This window comes from Miniopterus natalensis, chromosome 6, assembly GCF_054644295.1.
Source record: "Miniopterus natalensis isolate mMinNat1 chromosome 6, mMinNat1.hap1, whole genome shotgun sequence".
Taxonomy (NCBI): Eukaryota; Metazoa; Chordata; class Mammalia; order Chiroptera; family Miniopteridae; genus Miniopterus; species Miniopterus natalensis.
This window is the reverse complement of record NC_142086.1, coordinates 23238469-23255928: the sequence shown is the minus strand read 5'-3', so window position 1 is coordinate 23255928 and position 17460 is coordinate 23238469. Positions and strand designations below refer to the sequence as shown.

At 34.2% G+C, this 17460-nt stretch overlaps 1 protein-coding gene across 1 annotated transcript in view; it reads right to left on the bottom strand.

Annotated features, from left to right (window-relative positions):
* The window catches only part of EPHA3 (EPH receptor A3), a 320590-nt gene that overhangs the window by 42138 nt on the left and 260992 nt on the right, over positions 1-17460 (bottom strand). Inside the window, exons 11-12 of the mRNA XM_087818109.1 lie at positions 11135-11320; positions 1042-1103 (exon numbers count right to left, since the gene is read on the bottom strand). Of these exons, the coding sequence (XP_087674235.1) occupies positions 1042-1103; positions 11135-11320 (248 nt within the window). The remainder of the gene's footprint in view (positions 1-1041; positions 1104-11134; positions 11321-17460) is intronic.

Sequence of the window (17460 nt, the reverse complement as noted above, 5' to 3'; positions counted from 1 at the left end):
TCTATCATCATCTATCTATATCTATCTATCTATCATCTATCTATCTATCTATCTATCTATCTATCTATCTATCTATCATCTATCATCATCTATCTATCATCTATCACCTATCTATCTATCTATCTATCTATCTATCTATCTATCTATCTATCTATCTATCATCTATCTATCTATCATCTATCACCTATCTATCTATCTATCTATCTATCTATCTATCTATCTATCTATCTATCTATCTATCATCTATCTATCTATCTATCTATCTATCTATCTATCTATCTATCATCTATCTATCTATCTATCATCTATCTATCATCTATCTATCTATCGTCTATCTATCTATTATCTATCTATCATCTATCTACCTACCTATCTATCTATCATCTATATCATCTATCATCTATCTATCATCTATCAATCTATCATCATTTGTCTCTATATATATCTTGCTGAAAGCACCTTGAGGATGGGAGCTATATCTTATTTAATTCCTTGCAGGGACCGGTGATGGTCAGTGTGAAATTTTTGTATGTTTTAAAGATAACATTTATTCCAAAATTATATCTCTGATTTGAGAATACTTTGGCATTTTAGCACACACTTATTTTCTGAATGGACAGCACTGTGAGAGATAGGTGGTCTTCTATCTTATAGCAGTCTGAGGCTACTTTAAATAAAGAAAAGGGAATATTTCTTATGTCAATGTTATTTATGTCTTACTTTAGGATTATTTTTTATTTGTAGTTTGACCGATGTGGATCTTGGCAGTACAAAAAGGCTGCAGAAGATTGCACAAATTTGTTTTAAAAATATAAACCATTAATATTTGGATGCTTCAAGATAAGAATTCAAATTTATAGCCTTCCTCTTGCTATTTAGTCTCAGCAAATTTCAGTTTTATTTTTAACTTTGATCATCTAATTGGCACAATATCAGAGGCTGTCTCCAACATTTTCAGTAATTCCTTCCATACTTATGCATGTATGTGCATAAACAGAAAGAGAGATATACAACACATGTATATAAAAATCTTCTACTTACACGTAAGAAACTGTCCAAGGAACCATTCTCCATGTATTCTGTGACAATCATGACTGGTTTACCTAGGTATATTGTAAATTAAATATATAATCATCAGTAGAGTTCAACAAATATGCAATGAACATACATAATACATTTTTATGCACCTGTAAAAGTTTTTTCTGTCTTTCCAATTTTCCAAAGTTTCAGTTAAAAAACTAAATTTCAATAGAAAATATTTTTTTAAATTGAAGATTTGTTTTCAGAATAAGAGCCCATAAGCTACAATATCTAAAGTGGCTTATTTGGCATGGCTTTTCAGAACTCAAAATAGTATCTTTCTTCACTTAAATTGCATCTTAGCTGATCTACAAAACCAAGCATTTCTGTCTTCAAGCTCAAGATGCAGCCAAGAATTCCACAATCACTTATACTTTCTGCAAGTACTTTCAGAGCTATGTGCTAGGTATTCCCTTGGGTTGGTTAGTAAGAAACAAGTAGACCAAAGGCCCTACCTTCATGGATTCAACATGTGATTTGTACAAAACAGTTAAGACTAATCATTATAACCTTTTATCTGTATCCAATTAGCATATAAAAAATTATAAAATCCATGCTATCTTTTTTTCTTTTTTTAATATATCTTTATTGATTTCAGAGAGAGGGAGAGAGAGAGAGAGAGATAGAAACATCAATGATGAGAGAGTCATTGATCGAGCCCGCAACCTGGGCATGTGCCCTGACCGGGAATTGAACCCCGATCGCCTGGATCCTAGGTCGATGCTCAACTGATGAGCCACGCCAGGCGGGGCAATCCATGCTATCTTTAAAAGGAAAATAAAATTAAAATTGCTGTTGGCAGTAACTTATAACAACTATTTTGAAAACTTTGGCCTTACGTATGTATTCAGATAGCCCTTATTGTGTAAAAGATTGTGGTTTAATTATTTTATACATACTAACTTATTATTTATCATTTTCATTTACACATAAGAAAACTAAGACCTAAAGAGGATAACTAACTTACTCAACATCACTCAGGTAATAAGTTAAAAAGCTAAAAATTGCAACCTGAATACACTGTGCCATTACTTTTGGAAATTTATACTAAGAGAAACATTTAAGGTGTGAAAAAACATTAGGCACAAAGGTGTTAAATATACCAAAATATAAATATACAAATAGAATAAATGTTCAACTACAGGTAATGTGATTTAGACAATTGTGGGTGTCAAGTCTATAGTTATTCTGAATTAAAATGACTGAAGACTGTAGCACTTTAAACAATTGTTACATAATAATGTTACATGAATAAAGCTGAAAGTGTATAACTCTACATACACTATAAGGACTATGAAAATAAGTGATACAAAATAAACATTTCAAATATAAAAAGACACATATGATTGATATTTCTGATATATAGCAAACACTAGTAATTTTTCCATGTTTAGAATTATGTAGCGTTACGTTAGTATTGACATACATTACATCACTTCACCCTCACATCACCCTCATGCTTTAGTAATATGTGTCATTCCCAGTTTGCTATTTCCTCCCCTGAAAGCACTGTGGATTTAGGAAACTTGCTGAGGTCACACAGTTAGCTAGTGCTGCAGCAGATCCCCAACTTGGTTGTCTCTGACTTCAAAGCCTATCCATACTACCACATTGTCATTCTCTTCATTTATTGTTCCTATAATATTGTTTTAATTATAAAACCATCATGTTACCAAAAAAAGGAGGGAAATCATGCCCAGCTGGTGTTACTCAGTGGCTGAGCACTGACCTATGCACCGAGAGGTCGCCGGTTAGATTCCTGTCAGGGCACATGCCCTGGTGGCAGGCTCCGTCCCCAGTGAGGGTGTGCAGGAGGCAGCCAATCGGTGTTTCTCTCTCACCAGTGTTTCTCTCTCTAAAATCAATACAAACATATTAAAAAAAAAAGAGGAAAATCTCTCCTCTTCCATGTCCAGAAGACCTGAGTTCAGACTTGACTGAGTACTGATGGAAGACTTTGAGCAAATAATAGATTTTTAAAAAAAATATGTTTTTATTGATTTCAGAGAGAGAAAAGGAGAGGGAGAGAGAGAGAAACATCAATGATGAGAGTCATTGATTGGCTGCCTCCTGCACGCCCCCGACTGGGAATCGAGCCTGCAACCTGAGCATGGGCCCTGACCAGGAATCAAACCGCAACTTCCTGGATTATAGGTCGATGCTCAACCACTGAGCCATGCTGGCCGGGCCAAATAATAGATTTTTCACAAATATCCATGCACACATAATTGAAGAGCACATGTCATTTTCCTCATAAGATCCTTCTATATCATAAAGCTTAACTTGCCATTCTGATGATAGAAAGTAGCTTTCTTTGACTTTTTTCTTTCATAGGTGAAGCTGAATTTACGCTGCTTGTGGATTATGGATTAGTACTGTGAAGGTTACAACTCCTACAGATAGCACTTGAATGTATCCCAAGCTGTATATTTTGTTTATTAACAAGTAATAAAAATTATTTAAATATTAAAATTTCTCAGATAATTTATATATGTATCCATATGTATTCAGTAACACATTACATATATATCCTGGTAATGTCTGAAAAGTTACTTGAGCCAAAACCTCAAATCTCCAGGACTTGCTTCTTCAAAATTCTAATTGAAATTTGATTTGAAAATATTAAATACAAAAGAGAAGATTCGACATTTCCTTGTAAACGTCTCTCTCTCCTGAACTGGCAAATAAATACCTAAAGACTGATCCCAGAAACCTGACCTGAAATGAAGTGAATGTATGAATGAACGTATGAACGAATGAAATTCTGCATATGTATATTCTCCATAAATCAGTATAAATTTCTATGTTCCTTTCTTAACACAACTCTAGGAAGAATAATATGTAACAAAATTCAACGCATACCTTGAATGCACTCACAGATATTTTGCCTCATACAGCCTACTCTCAGCGACAGTGGCCAGTTACTGGGTCTGCATATAGCACTGCCCAGACCATTGCTTATCGCCCTTCTGGAACCCAGACTTATGACCATTTCATTTCTTGTTAACATGTCTAGTAGACTGTTTGGCAAGGGAAATAAAAGTAGCTGAAAACCAAACCAGTCAATTAAGCCAAAACCTCATGACCATTCAGAAATAGGATCAGGCTGCACTTAGCTCTATAATTTAGGTATTTATAAACACGTCAGTAAAAACGAGCGAGTCTGAAAATGTGCTTTACATTAAGTTCAAAGATTCAGCAAACCCAAATGTACAGACAAAGAGTAAACAGAATCACAAATATTCTACCTTGGAAAGAAAGATCTTTACTTAGTTTCTCTTGTGATTTTGATTATGATGAATGGGGTTAGAGGAAAAGAGATGCAATAGTGGTGAGAACTAGTTTTAACATATAGAAATGTAGTTGGGAATCATAAAATACCACCTCATCTGCACACGAGGTAATGTATTTCTACTCAAGTCTGCACACTCTTTCATGTGCGTTTTGATTGAGAAGGGCCATCATTATCAAGAGTCTGTATCATTTACTGCCTTCAGAGATCCTAAAATACATCTGAGTATACATAGTCATCTCAATGAAATTATTGCTGGGTGACTGCCTGAAATAAAATTTTAGCAAAAATTAGGAAAACAAAATTTGCGGTAGAATTTTTCTTTTGTTCTTAAAATTATTTATGACTACAGATAAAACCATGATTTTTTTTATAAGTAAAGGCTACAGGAAGTCTATCAGTCTGTTATAACCAATTCACTTCCCAACTATCCCTAGTGGCTCAGAGATATTATGAATCATTGAACTGCTGTTTGATGACAGAAGAAATGTGATTCAAAATGTCTAAGAACTCCAGGTTCAGCACTATCTATTTCACCACGATCCCCCTCAGCACCTTTCCTATGAACAGGTGATCAGGGTTAATGAGATATTTAGCAAGACATAGACGTTTTTATTGCACTGATCAAATAAATCTTACTTTAGAATATTTTTATGCAAACATAAAAATGATCAATGACTGAAATATTACAAATTTTGAAATTTAGTTCATTTCCAAAAGAAATGCTATTAACTCCTACTAACAGCAATTGTGCCTTACATATCCAAGTCTTATTTTCAAGTCTTCAGCACAATCTATTACATGAGTGTGATTTATAGCATTAAAACATTTGTCCGTAGAAGCCCACACTCACTATTAGTATCATGTAATCAGAATCAGGGTGGAAGCAAAAAAGCAGATGCAGGAGAAAGAAAACAAGAAAATTGACAAACTATGCCTAACTATTTCCAGGAAGGAAGTTTTGAATCACCTCTGATGAGAAGGAAAAGGTTTTGGTTAGAGATTTTCATGTACTATAGCGAATTGATAGAAATATTGCAGTGCACCAAATTAGAGTAAATTTTTCTGTGAGTTTCCCATTAAATCATGTGAAATACACGACAAACTTTTCAAAATTCCATTTTGATCAAGCCATTATGCATGTTGAGAATGACCCTATTATATCCACCGGTTTATGAGTTAATGAGTGCAGGGCCAACTCCATTTCGCCTCTGGTTCAACATACAGAACCTAGCAGAGGGCTACTTCCAGACGGTCATATCGTGTTTGCCACTTCAGGCTTGTTAAAGATAATCTCTGTCTTCAAAATTAAGCTAAAAACCACTTCCTCCAGGTCTTCCTTAACCAACCATACTCTATCAATGTTAACACAACAAATGTTTTACATTCAACTGACTTTAAAAAATTTAAATTTATTGGTGCTAATTTGAAACAAAATTTAATGACTTTAAAGACAGGGGCAATATTTCTACTCTCAGATATTCCATTCAGAGCTGATCTGCTTAAATGCAATGACAATGAATGAATATAGTAATCTGAATGTGCTGTTTGATTTTGCAAGGACAGCTTAGACTTTTCTCTTTTCAGTCTTCCTACCTTTTATTTATTTTCTTGTCTAACAGTAAAATTAATACCTTAGTTATAATAATGAATTGAAGTAATGATAGCAAGCTTCCTGTTTCTGCTACTTTTAAAGGAATGCATTTAATGTTTCACTATTGAATATGACATCTATAAGTTTGTTTGATTTTGTTTTGGGGTGGTTACATACATTTATCAGGCATATACATTTTCTATGTATGGTATGCTAAGAAAGTATTTTAAATTAAAATATTTGTTTATTTTCTGCATTTATTGAGATCCACTTTTTCTTTTCTATCTATTAATGTTGTGACTTTCTTGGATATTAAATATTGAACCAACTTTGCATTCTTGGAATAAACTAAACTTGAGCATGATATAGTATCTTTTTTTTTAATGCATTGCCTTTGTAATTATTCCAGTGTTTTTGAACTTGTGTTCATATGTTACACTGGCCTGTTGTTTTCCTTTCTGACAGTACTGTTGTGTGGGTTGGTATCAAAATATCACTAGACTCACGAGATAGGGGTGTTTCTTTTTCTCTCTGCAAGAATTTATGTAAGATCAGAACTACTCAGACAGTTATTACACAAGTATGTAATTATATTCTTCCTTTAGGATAGTTATTGTACTTCCAAAGTAGTGCTTTTTTAAAGACAGTATTTGGACCCTTGCAAGTCACGCTCTAACAAATTTTGTAAGTTGAATCTGATCTTCTAAAACTATCAAAAACCACCCTATCTAAATTATTGAGGAAAATACACAACACATTCTTTTGTCATTGAAATGGGGCTAATTCAACAAATAGACATAAGTGAATGGTGTTGAAGAAATAAGGAAAGTTCTTTGGGCATGTAAAAATAACATTTCGTGCCTTACTTTTTTCTCATATACTGAGTAGAGATTTTCTCAGTTTTGCTAATATGGGCACTTAGATAGAGATGGCATCAGCTGACTTACCAAATTACAGTCCTGAATGCATGATAACTTGTGCTCAGAGTTTCCAAAATTGATTATTCTAACAAACTGTTTCTACAAATTATTAATAAAATAAGTATAACTAGATATTGTCTATTAAGATTATGACATAGAGTGTAGTATCCCTGAGACAAGTGCAAAAGAAAACTTTTTAAGAGAAGCAAACAGAAAATAGCAGAAATTTGGCATTGCCACTAAAAAAACACATCTTATTCTGGGAATGTTTCCTTATCATATGGGGAGCAGATAGAAAGATGAAAACAAATAACTAAGTTGTTTTTGTGTAAAGTGAATTCTCATATCAATATAAAAATGTTTTAATTATGAAAAATTACCTTAATGTTCTGCTCATGACACTCCTCAGTAATGCAAGTTTACAGTTAAGTTGTTATTTTTTTTTTAAAAAGTCAGTAAATAATCCCTCCCCAAATAATAACAAAAAACACATCAAACTTATTTAATATAATTCCTTCTATTTCACAAAGTGAAAAGTGGCCAATGGAGGTCTTCTTGGAGTCTGAACATCATTTGACTAATGTTGTGATGGCAGAAATATCAAGCATTTGCTTCAAAAAAGTCCCATCTTTTTTAACTTCAACTAAAATTGATAACACATGTTAGTGCCAAGCTCTGAACAGAGACTATGCCCCCCGCTTTCTGCTACTTTGAGATCAGAGACTCTCTCACCTTCTCTTGTTTAAGATCATCAGGCTCAAAATGTACCATTAAAATTGTTTATGACTCAAATTAAATAAATGAAAATATAATGATTGAATAAAGGGCTTTCTCCAAATGAGTTGAAAATCATACATTATAATAGACTTAGTGCTTCAAAGCACATAATTAATAGCAATAATTTAAAAAAAAAAACCACACACACACCCCACACTATTTTTAAGCCAAAAAAAGGGAAATGTTTTCAAATATTTACTCCTGTATTCCCAAGATGAACTGGTAAAATCTCAAACTCACCAGAAGTGGTAATTTAGATTTTTATAGCTCTATTCCTCTTAACAGTGTATTTCTCTGTAATCTCATTTGATCTTTAAAGGATCTGGAAATAGTAAACCAGAACTGCTAATTCCATGTTACAGCTGAAGAAAGTGAGTCTCTGTGAGTGGCCTGAGATATGCCAGAGGTCTCACAACCAGTAGGGCTGAATAAGAACTTGAACTTCGACCCTCTAATTTTTAATCCAGCTACTAATTGCATTTCTTCTTTAAATGCAAATTTGTCTATTAAATTATAAACTCTGCATCACTCTAGTTGTGTGTGTGTGTGTGTGTGTGTGTGGACTTTGAAGGTAGATTGTTTTAGCCGATACATAGTCTCAAGAAACAAAGAAAATAACAGAAGTGGATTGAATAACTTCTGGTGACAAAATTGTCTTATTTATATGTTAAATGCAACGTATTAACTTTTTCTAAAGCATTTCTATTTTCTCTCAGTTCAGGTGCCAGACTTAGAGCTTTTATATATGCCAGTAAAGGAGCTCAGAATCTAATTCTGGGTCTGCCAGTCTGTTATGCCTGCACTATCTGAGATGACTGGGACTTATACACTCAGATTCGGCAGCCGCTTACATACTTATTTGACCAGGGAGATATATCAGATTTAGAACTTTCATCCTAAGAATAAGGCAATTTTAATCCATATTAGACTGTTACAGAATCAGACTTGAATAAGACATTAAATGCATAGTAACAATAATATTTAAAGGTCATTTTTTTTTCTTAACGTGTTTTTCCCCTGCATTTTGCTCTTAGGGATGTTTTATGGATTTCTTTTCCAGGTGACCATAATTCACATTTGATTATTTCATTTTTATATCTAAAGGAAACCTGCCACAATTATTATGGTTTAATGCTGCTTATCATTCAGTAAACAAATTTATAGAAAACGGCTAGCAAAATATAACAACTTGTTTTCAAGAATTCTTAACACTGGGAGAAAAAAATCATACCTGGTAATATATGAGAGCTTATCAATAAGCTTAAATTTAAACCTATTTTTACTTTGATAATTACTTGCATATTATGTTTCTTAGTTGTAGGTGCTGGAGAAATTAGGTGATAATTCTGCCCATGTTAAAATGTAATCACTATCTCCATTGCTTGGAGTGCTTCAAGCAGCCACACAATTCTACTTTGAAACATGCATTCAATTAAATGAACCAATGCTGAAGAAAGACCTCTGATATAAGGCAATGTTCTTCTATTTATTCTTTCTTTCATTTATTCAGTCAATCAATCAATCAATCAACCTTTTGTACCTTAACATTGATAAATTCAGTACCTATTATGATACAGGCTCTGTTTTAGTCACTGATTATCAAATAACATGGATCTTGCCTCCTATGAGAGTTTACATTTGTTTTAGGTGTTAAGGTTATTAATTACCCACAGAAAGGTCTTGAAGCTTGAGGAATGCCCTGCTACCACCAATTTCTAGGGAAGATAAAAAATTCAAGATATAAAAAAATAAGTTAAATGCAATGATAAAAAGTAGAAACCCATTTTCATCTAGAATTGGCGATAGAGGTGAAAACAACAGACCAAGTCCCCAAGGCCACGCCTACATTTGGCACTTTCTAATTAGACAAGCTACTTGTTTTTTTAGTTATCATGTGTTCAAATGTAAAATGGTATTATACCTAATTCTCAGGGCAGTAGTGTAAATAAAATAACCCCCATAATACAATGCTGGACATATAATAGTCAGCTCATAAAGAAAAACTTGTGAAACTTGAGAGCTAAAAGAAGAATGGTTACATAAGTTTAAATGTCCTCCCTCTAGCAGTGGGGTTCAAGATACGAAGGACAATCACTTGGTAAGGAAGCTTGGAAGAGAATAGAAGGCTAATTGATTATTAAACACCACTGAGACACCCTCCTATTCCATGGATATTAAGTAGTTTGGTCTTACCCTGAAAGAACAAAGGATTCATACATTTTCCAATCACTACTACTAACATTTTGATTATTAATTAGAAAATCTTTTTTAATTTTTTTGTCAGAAAATATTTCAGTGTTATTAGTAGTATGGCCTAGTTTTTAGTAGTACAGAGAGAAAAAAATGATTCTTATATGGTTTAATATGGGCTTACACTTTATGATTAGGTTCTTACATTGCTAAATTCTTAATCCCATTTATTATATAAGAAAACTCTAAAGATATCAAAGATTATTTCGATTATACCATGCTTTTCTGAGGAAGGAATTGCCTTTTTAGTCACACTAAAATGAGAATAGGTATTAGTGTCATTAGGAAAATGCTCTGTGCAATGTTAAAGAAACATATCATTGTGAAAAAATATAACGTGTAATGTCTATTGGTAACCACAGAATGTGTAAATGTGGTGCCAGCGAATTATCTCCTAATGGATGCCAAAGTCCTTGCCATGTTGTCTTTCATTCTAAAGAGTTTGGTGCCAATTTAACTTATTCTTTATTTTGTGCTCTAAAATATTAAGGGGGGGGCGGGAAATCCCAGAGCATTCTCAAGAGCTTTTCATTGGGATCAGAGCCAAAAATCACATCGTTGTCTCATGGGATTCTTTTGAGTCTGGCTGGAGAAACCATCAAGGAAACAGGTTCAGATCTCTATCACAGGCTGTGAGCCAGAGCTTCCCCAGACAAGTCAAGAATCCATGTGGGACTGTAGATCAGAATTATGTGAAATCCACAGAGAACCGAGAAAAGGCCTTGGGTCTAATGTGATCCCAGCCTTTACAGCTCAGAAGTATTCCGCAAACTCCCATAATTTTCCTAAAGCCGGTGGAGGGGGTAGAGGTAAAGATTTGGAAGTTTAAATGAAACTGGTGACAAATAAAAGAACAGGCAGCTAGCTGGGATTTCCTGACAATTTCTGTCAAAACTGAATCACTGTTTTTCCTTGCGACTCTACATAACAGAAATTCTCCAAAATTCACTTCTCACCCATCTTTCAATAAGCATGGTCCAAAGTTTAGCTCCTAAAATTTTTTAAAGCTTTTAAAGATACTGGCAATATACTACTAGTTAAACAACTTTGCTCACTTATCAAAGAAAGACATACTAATCTTAAACTGCCCTTTTTGTTAAGACTAATAGATAAAACAAAGATCAATGGTGAAACAAAGATCAAACTTCTTAAATGATTGAGTTTGAGTTTAGACAACCTCTGCTCCACATACACAAAAGTCGATCTTACTACTTTACTTACTTTTAGTGACAACTCCCTCCAGCCTAATGATATTGGGGTGGTCAAATTGCCCCATAATGCTTGCTTCTCCCAGGAAGTCTCTCCTTTGCTTCTCTGTGTAGCCCACTTTCAAGGTCTTGATGGCCACTGAAATCTCTTTTTTCGATGGGAGTTTTAAGCGACCGCTGCACACCTCTCCAAACTCACCTGTTAGAACGCAAAAGAGCAAAACAACAGCAAAAGTCATAAAATAAAAAATCAGTAGAGAACAATTGTTTCTTCTTATCAGTTTTATTCAAATTATTTACACCTTTGGCCTGCAAGATGTACACTTGTAGGCCTCCAAATTATTTTGGAAGCTGGTAACCTGAGCCTCCCTAAGCAGCCCCAGGATATCCACACTCTAATAGTAAATGGCCCTTGTGATAAGCCTCATATATTTTTAAGCAGCACACTGTGACTAATGCGATATGAAAGAAGAAGGGGACAGTCGTAAGCTACGTCTATTGGACTTTCTACTCCTTGCTCTCATAGCTACCATTTCCTCAGGTTAATCAACAAACTAGCACACACGTCATGAGCTGAGCATCGGATGAAATTGCAGATGTTTCTAACTATTCTGTTTTTACTAAGAAGACCAGTTTAACTATATACTTGGGCTCTCTGAAAGTGAAAATGAAATAATCTGCTATCAATTCATTATATTGGAGTGTTGGCATACTGTATTATTGATAAACTATTTGTAAAGTTCTCTGGGTTTCTGGAAGGAACAATAATATAACAGTATCAGATAACAGATACCACATGTTTTACCCATGGAAACATTTTAGGGGTATTTTCTTAGAGTCAATGTCTTCAATAAAAACTTGTCTTAAGTGAACAATTAGTCCAGGATTTGTTGAACATAAAGTATTGCTGATCTTAAAATTGTCTAATGCAAATGGTAAAAAATGACCTAGAAATAGTTTGAGCACTATCTTCATATACACTGTTACTGAGAGGATTTGCTCGTTCCGTGGATTTTTAGCGTCTGGAAAGCCAGAGACCTTTTACATTCATTTCTCTGTTTCCATTGCTGCCACAGTAACTGCCATACATGTATTTTGTATTCATAGAAGAAATCTTAACATTGTATGGATTATTATTCATTAAAAATATTTTTTGAAATATCAAATAAGAGTTTTTGTTTTTTGGGGAAAAAGATTAAGTACATGCTCAATTTTTAGAACATGGAATGTAGTAACATTCTTGGTCCAACGTTCTCACTGTGAGTTTTTGTGCAAGCTCCATGCCCGTTGGTCAGCCAGAGAGAAGGTGTCAAGAAATGAGATGTTTCTTCTCTGTTTATTGTCCATGTAAGTGGTTTGTCCCACAGAAACAGCAAGTTGTCCCATTGATTTACTAACTCCATCACTAAAAAGGGCTTGCTTCTCTCTAGGAAGCTCTAAACTCTCTGAACTTGACCCTTCCTTAGGAATCCAGTCTTGCCCTATTTTCAAAACAATGACTTTTGCTGCAACTTGTCAAAGTCACTTAAAGTCCAAGAAGCAGTTAGTCATACATTATTTAATAAATACTCATCAATTGGCACCAGTATGACAGGTGCTGTGAAAAACACAGGTATAATCGTAAATAAGGCAGGTCTAATTTCTCCCGTTGGAGAAATTGTAGAGAAGACAGCAATTACTGCAGCTAGAATGTACTACAGGACTGTAGGGAGAATTAGGGGCAGAACTTGAAACCCTTCATTGACCTTTTTATTTTTATTTACTTATTTGTTTTTAAAATATATCTTCATTGATTCCAGAGAGAGGAAGGGAGAGAGAGATAGAAACATGGATGGTGAGCGAGTCATTGATCGGCTGCCTCCTGCACGTCCCCAACTGGGGATCGAGCCCGCAACCCGGGCCTGTGCCCTGACCGGGAATCAGACAGCGGTCTCCTGGATCCCAGGTTAATGTTCAACCACTGAGTCACGCCTGGTCGGGCTTCACTGACCTTTTTAAATCCAAGGGAAAATTATGTCATTAGAGAGGTGTGAGTAGTAGGAGAAATTATGATGCAAAGTAAATCATGATTAGAATTTGTAAGCAAGAGCAAGAATTTCTTTCCTTAAACAGGGCTATCAGAACACTGCCAGAGCTCCGGTGTACTTTGCACGAACATTAATTTGGGGAAAACCATAAGGAGGCGTCCATAATGAATTTTTATTTTCTGAAAGTTCTGCCATTATCATGAGTCAATATGGTGTAATAAATTATGTTTTAAATTTGGATGTCATCATCACTTATTCTAAGTGTCAAGACACTTGTCAGATTACAAGGCAGACAATACAGGGCTGTGGGACAGAGCGTAGATTCTGGAACAAAACTGTCCAGTGTCTAATCCTGCCTGTGTCCCTTATTAGCTGTGTGATTTTCAGCAAGTGTCTTAACCTCTCTGTGCCTTTTTCTCCTTATCTATAACATAAGAACACCAATTGTGTTTCTAATAAGACCTTTGTGACTTCAAAGGAATTAATGTATATGAAGCACTTAGAGCGCCAGACACATAGTAAATGCTTTCTAAGTGTTAGTCACTATGTTCCCCTCCGAGTTCAAACCCACCTTAAAAAGAATACATTATCAATTTAAGTCTCAAGAGTTAGATCAAATTGAAGAATAAATATAAAAGTGCGTTTTAAAATGTCAAATACTGTTTTAATGTAAGAAGAGATGGTTGTGTTGATGAGTGTGATAGCTAGGTTGATGTCATACTGGACGAGTATTTGTAAAGGAAAGGAAAGCATTTTGTAAAAGTGCCTCACTAGGGAGAATAAAAGGGAGAGTATGAATATCAAGTGGGTCAATTAGAGTTTCTTTCTTTGTTCTTATTGGGATATCTGGACATATGTACATATATATCTACCTTCAAAATTCAGAACATGGTGTTTCAGTAATGTTAATTTATAAAAATTACAATATTTAGAAATGTGATTATTTCACCTAACAAATACTAGAAATGGTCACCAATATATGAAACTAGACAGAGAAATGTTAAATATTTATTTAATTATCTTTAAAATAATTGAAAAGAACTGTTAAACATTAACAAAGACTAGGCAAATGCAATGCCTGATCTTTCCATTTAGCCAAGTTTTACGTGGTCTTACTCAATTAACCTTGCACCCATACGAAAGAAAATTTAGTTTCTGATATTTCTATGTAAAAGCATAGCTCCAGGAGGGTCATTTGGAAAGATACTGCTTGATTTTTTAATTCAGTAAGTGCAGCAGTGTTTGTCTTTTGAAGTAAAGTGTGGTTTATGAGAACTAGAATATTGTATTCTGATTTAAGATGCACAATGCAAAATTGCTCAAAGTAAAATTTCTTATACCAATTTCATTTAAAATAGAGGAAAAACATGTACTTGTGTTTAAGTAGAATGATCATCTACACTGGACTCAAAGTCCATTCTCCCTCTACTGTTTTAATAAAAGAAGCGTAATAAAAATACATAAGAAACAAGCTGGTGTGTCAGCTAAGCACTCTACATGAATGATCAAATTAATCCTCACAAAAACCTTAGAAAAAGACACTATTGTGATCATCAATGTGTAGCATGGATTTTGAAGTTGAAAAGTACAAGATTCTAATTTTGGTTTCCTAATCAATAGCTATGTGACCATGGGCCATTCAAATGTTCAGCTTTTGTTTCCTCATGTGGTAAAATTAAGATAACTATACTTATCTACAAGGTTAATAAAATTAAATATATGTGAATGCCTAGCATAGACTAAGAGTTAAATAAATATTTTCTACCTTCAGAAAATTTCAGTATTTAATCTTTCAAATTATGGTTAGATTAGGGAATAATATTAGGAATTTTTGTTATACCCATTTTTTTGGTATAAAATGACTGAAAATTAGAGAATTAGCTCACATATATAGAGTCTTTCTGTATATTTAATTGACTGTGAAGAAAGTTCTGTCATTGACCAAGATGTTGTCTTTTAACAATAAAAAATAGTTGCTAATCCATTTAGCACAAGTTAATTTTTTTTTATGTACAACATTACTTTTAAAAGTTAAAAAAGATATAGGAAGTGGGTATATGTAGATGAAAGAAAGCTGGCGATGAGTGGGTAGTTACTGTAGTTGTGGAAATGGTACACGCTTGTTCATTCATCATACTCTTGCACAAGTTCATCTATTTTTGTAGATAATTAAAATTTTACAACAAAAATTTTTCAAAACCTTGATTTCATAATTCGTCTTGGTAATGTCAAACCCTTTAATGGTTAATCAAGACAGACTAGAATCGATTGTCTCTATTATACTGAAATCTTCCAGGACAAGCATAACCGACCTTGAAGACAGACCTATTTGCCAATGAAACAGGCACTGTTTTTATTGCCCTTAATGCGGCAAGTGAGAACGGTGGCTGCAAAATCCTGAAAAATGTGGCCTATGTCTAATTTTTTTTTACAGATATGTTTGAATAGAAGAAGAAAAAAGAGGATCTTTCTTAACCTTTAATCAGGGATTACTGAGTTAGTATAACTAGGCTTTCCCTTTATCTCGTTTATCACATACCATTTGCAAGGAGTGTGCTTTGTTTCATGCCACTGTGTAGCAGGCCTCTGGCCCTGTGAATAACATCTGCATATAGAAGCTTTAACTGACGAGGAGGGTCTCAGATTTCAACACCCCCATGTGTCTGCCTGGCCTGCTGGACTCCGGCTGAGCCTAAGTGGGATTTTCCTCCTGTCCAGGTGAGCACTCAAAGTCCTCGTGTGGCATGTGCTACTGTAGGGCCCGTGGTGGAGAAGCCTGCACTCTCCTTGGGCTAGATTAAAAATGACCAGGGCCCTCTGCACCATGGAGCAGTGCACAAGCTGAACTGCACAAATGAAAGAGAGTAGTCAATATATAACTCTCTTAACTGGATTGACATAGCTGTGTGGTGCACATATTTACTCTTAAGTCTTAGGTTGTGAAAAAAAGAAGTCACTCTGGGTTGCTTTTATGAAGCACGAGCTGAATATTTTAATATTGTCTACACATGTGACTTTTAGAATGATACAACACTGAGAAAATTAGAAGGGCTTTTTTTACACTTTTATAATACATTATCTGTATATTGTGTTCACTACCTAAAGTCATTTCTTTCTAGAAGATACAATTTAGTAAATTATCATTTTAATTATATAATATGAATTACTCTGATTGTCTTGCATAATAGTAAATACTGGTTGAGTTCAAAATACTGTTTTGGTGTATAGAAAAGGAAACCGAGAACATTATATGCACATCTGCATAAAGAAGCATCAGAAGCATAAATACAGTGCTCATAGAAAATGTGTTCTGATATATTATGCATAATTCAATGAGCTCATTATCCAGTCTCACTCTAGTTCCCACATCAACATAGCTAGCTGGTTTGTTTTTCAATCAATATTGAAGAATGGGATGATGGTTGAAACTATTATTGCACAGTATTGTTTATTTTTACTTTTGAGTAGTAGTTTTATTCAAATGCACATTGCATGTGCTGTGAATGTCCATTTGTTATGCCTCAGTGTGTAAAATAGTTATTTTATAAAATTCTATATTTTTTATTGAAAATACGAAACAACCGTTAATCACTCCATGGGTATTTATTTATGAATTTATAGTATAGCAAATTACTGATTGGAACAAAAGGATTTCTATATGAAAACAAGTTTCGACACAAATAAATTAATACTATATAAAGTTACAGGCAAGCATTCAGATGGAGCACTTCACATTATTTAAACTAACTGCTCAAACTAGTTGTCATGAAATTTGTGTTTTTAAAATGTTTCATTTATGATTTTGTGTTGTCTATTTTTTAAATTCCAAAGAGGATTCTAATATTACCTTTTTTCTACAGATCCAAAATTGCACTTAGTGGGCTTATTTAAAGTGAAACACACTTTTATCCTGTTATCCCTTTTTAACGAAATGGTCTTTGTGACACATGATCAGCGTAGCCATGGGAAGGCTGAGCGGTTGCTGCTGCCGCCTCTGAAATTCAATAAATAAAAAGCTGGCCATGGTCTGTGAGTCTGCAGGTCTGGCACCTTTGAAATCATTGCATCCCATTAAATACTCTACTTATTTGTTGCTTGCCTTTGATCACTAAGTCAGAAAATGTCCTTTTTCATAGCAATATACAGGTGGGGCAAAAGTAGGTTTACAGTTGTTTCTATGTAAAATGATACAATCATTAATAAATAATAATACAAGAATAAACTCTTGTGTTTCAAGTACTAACAACTGTAAATCTGTTTTTGCGCCACCCTCTAATTAGGCCTGAGAACCTGAGCAATTTCAGAGAGAATT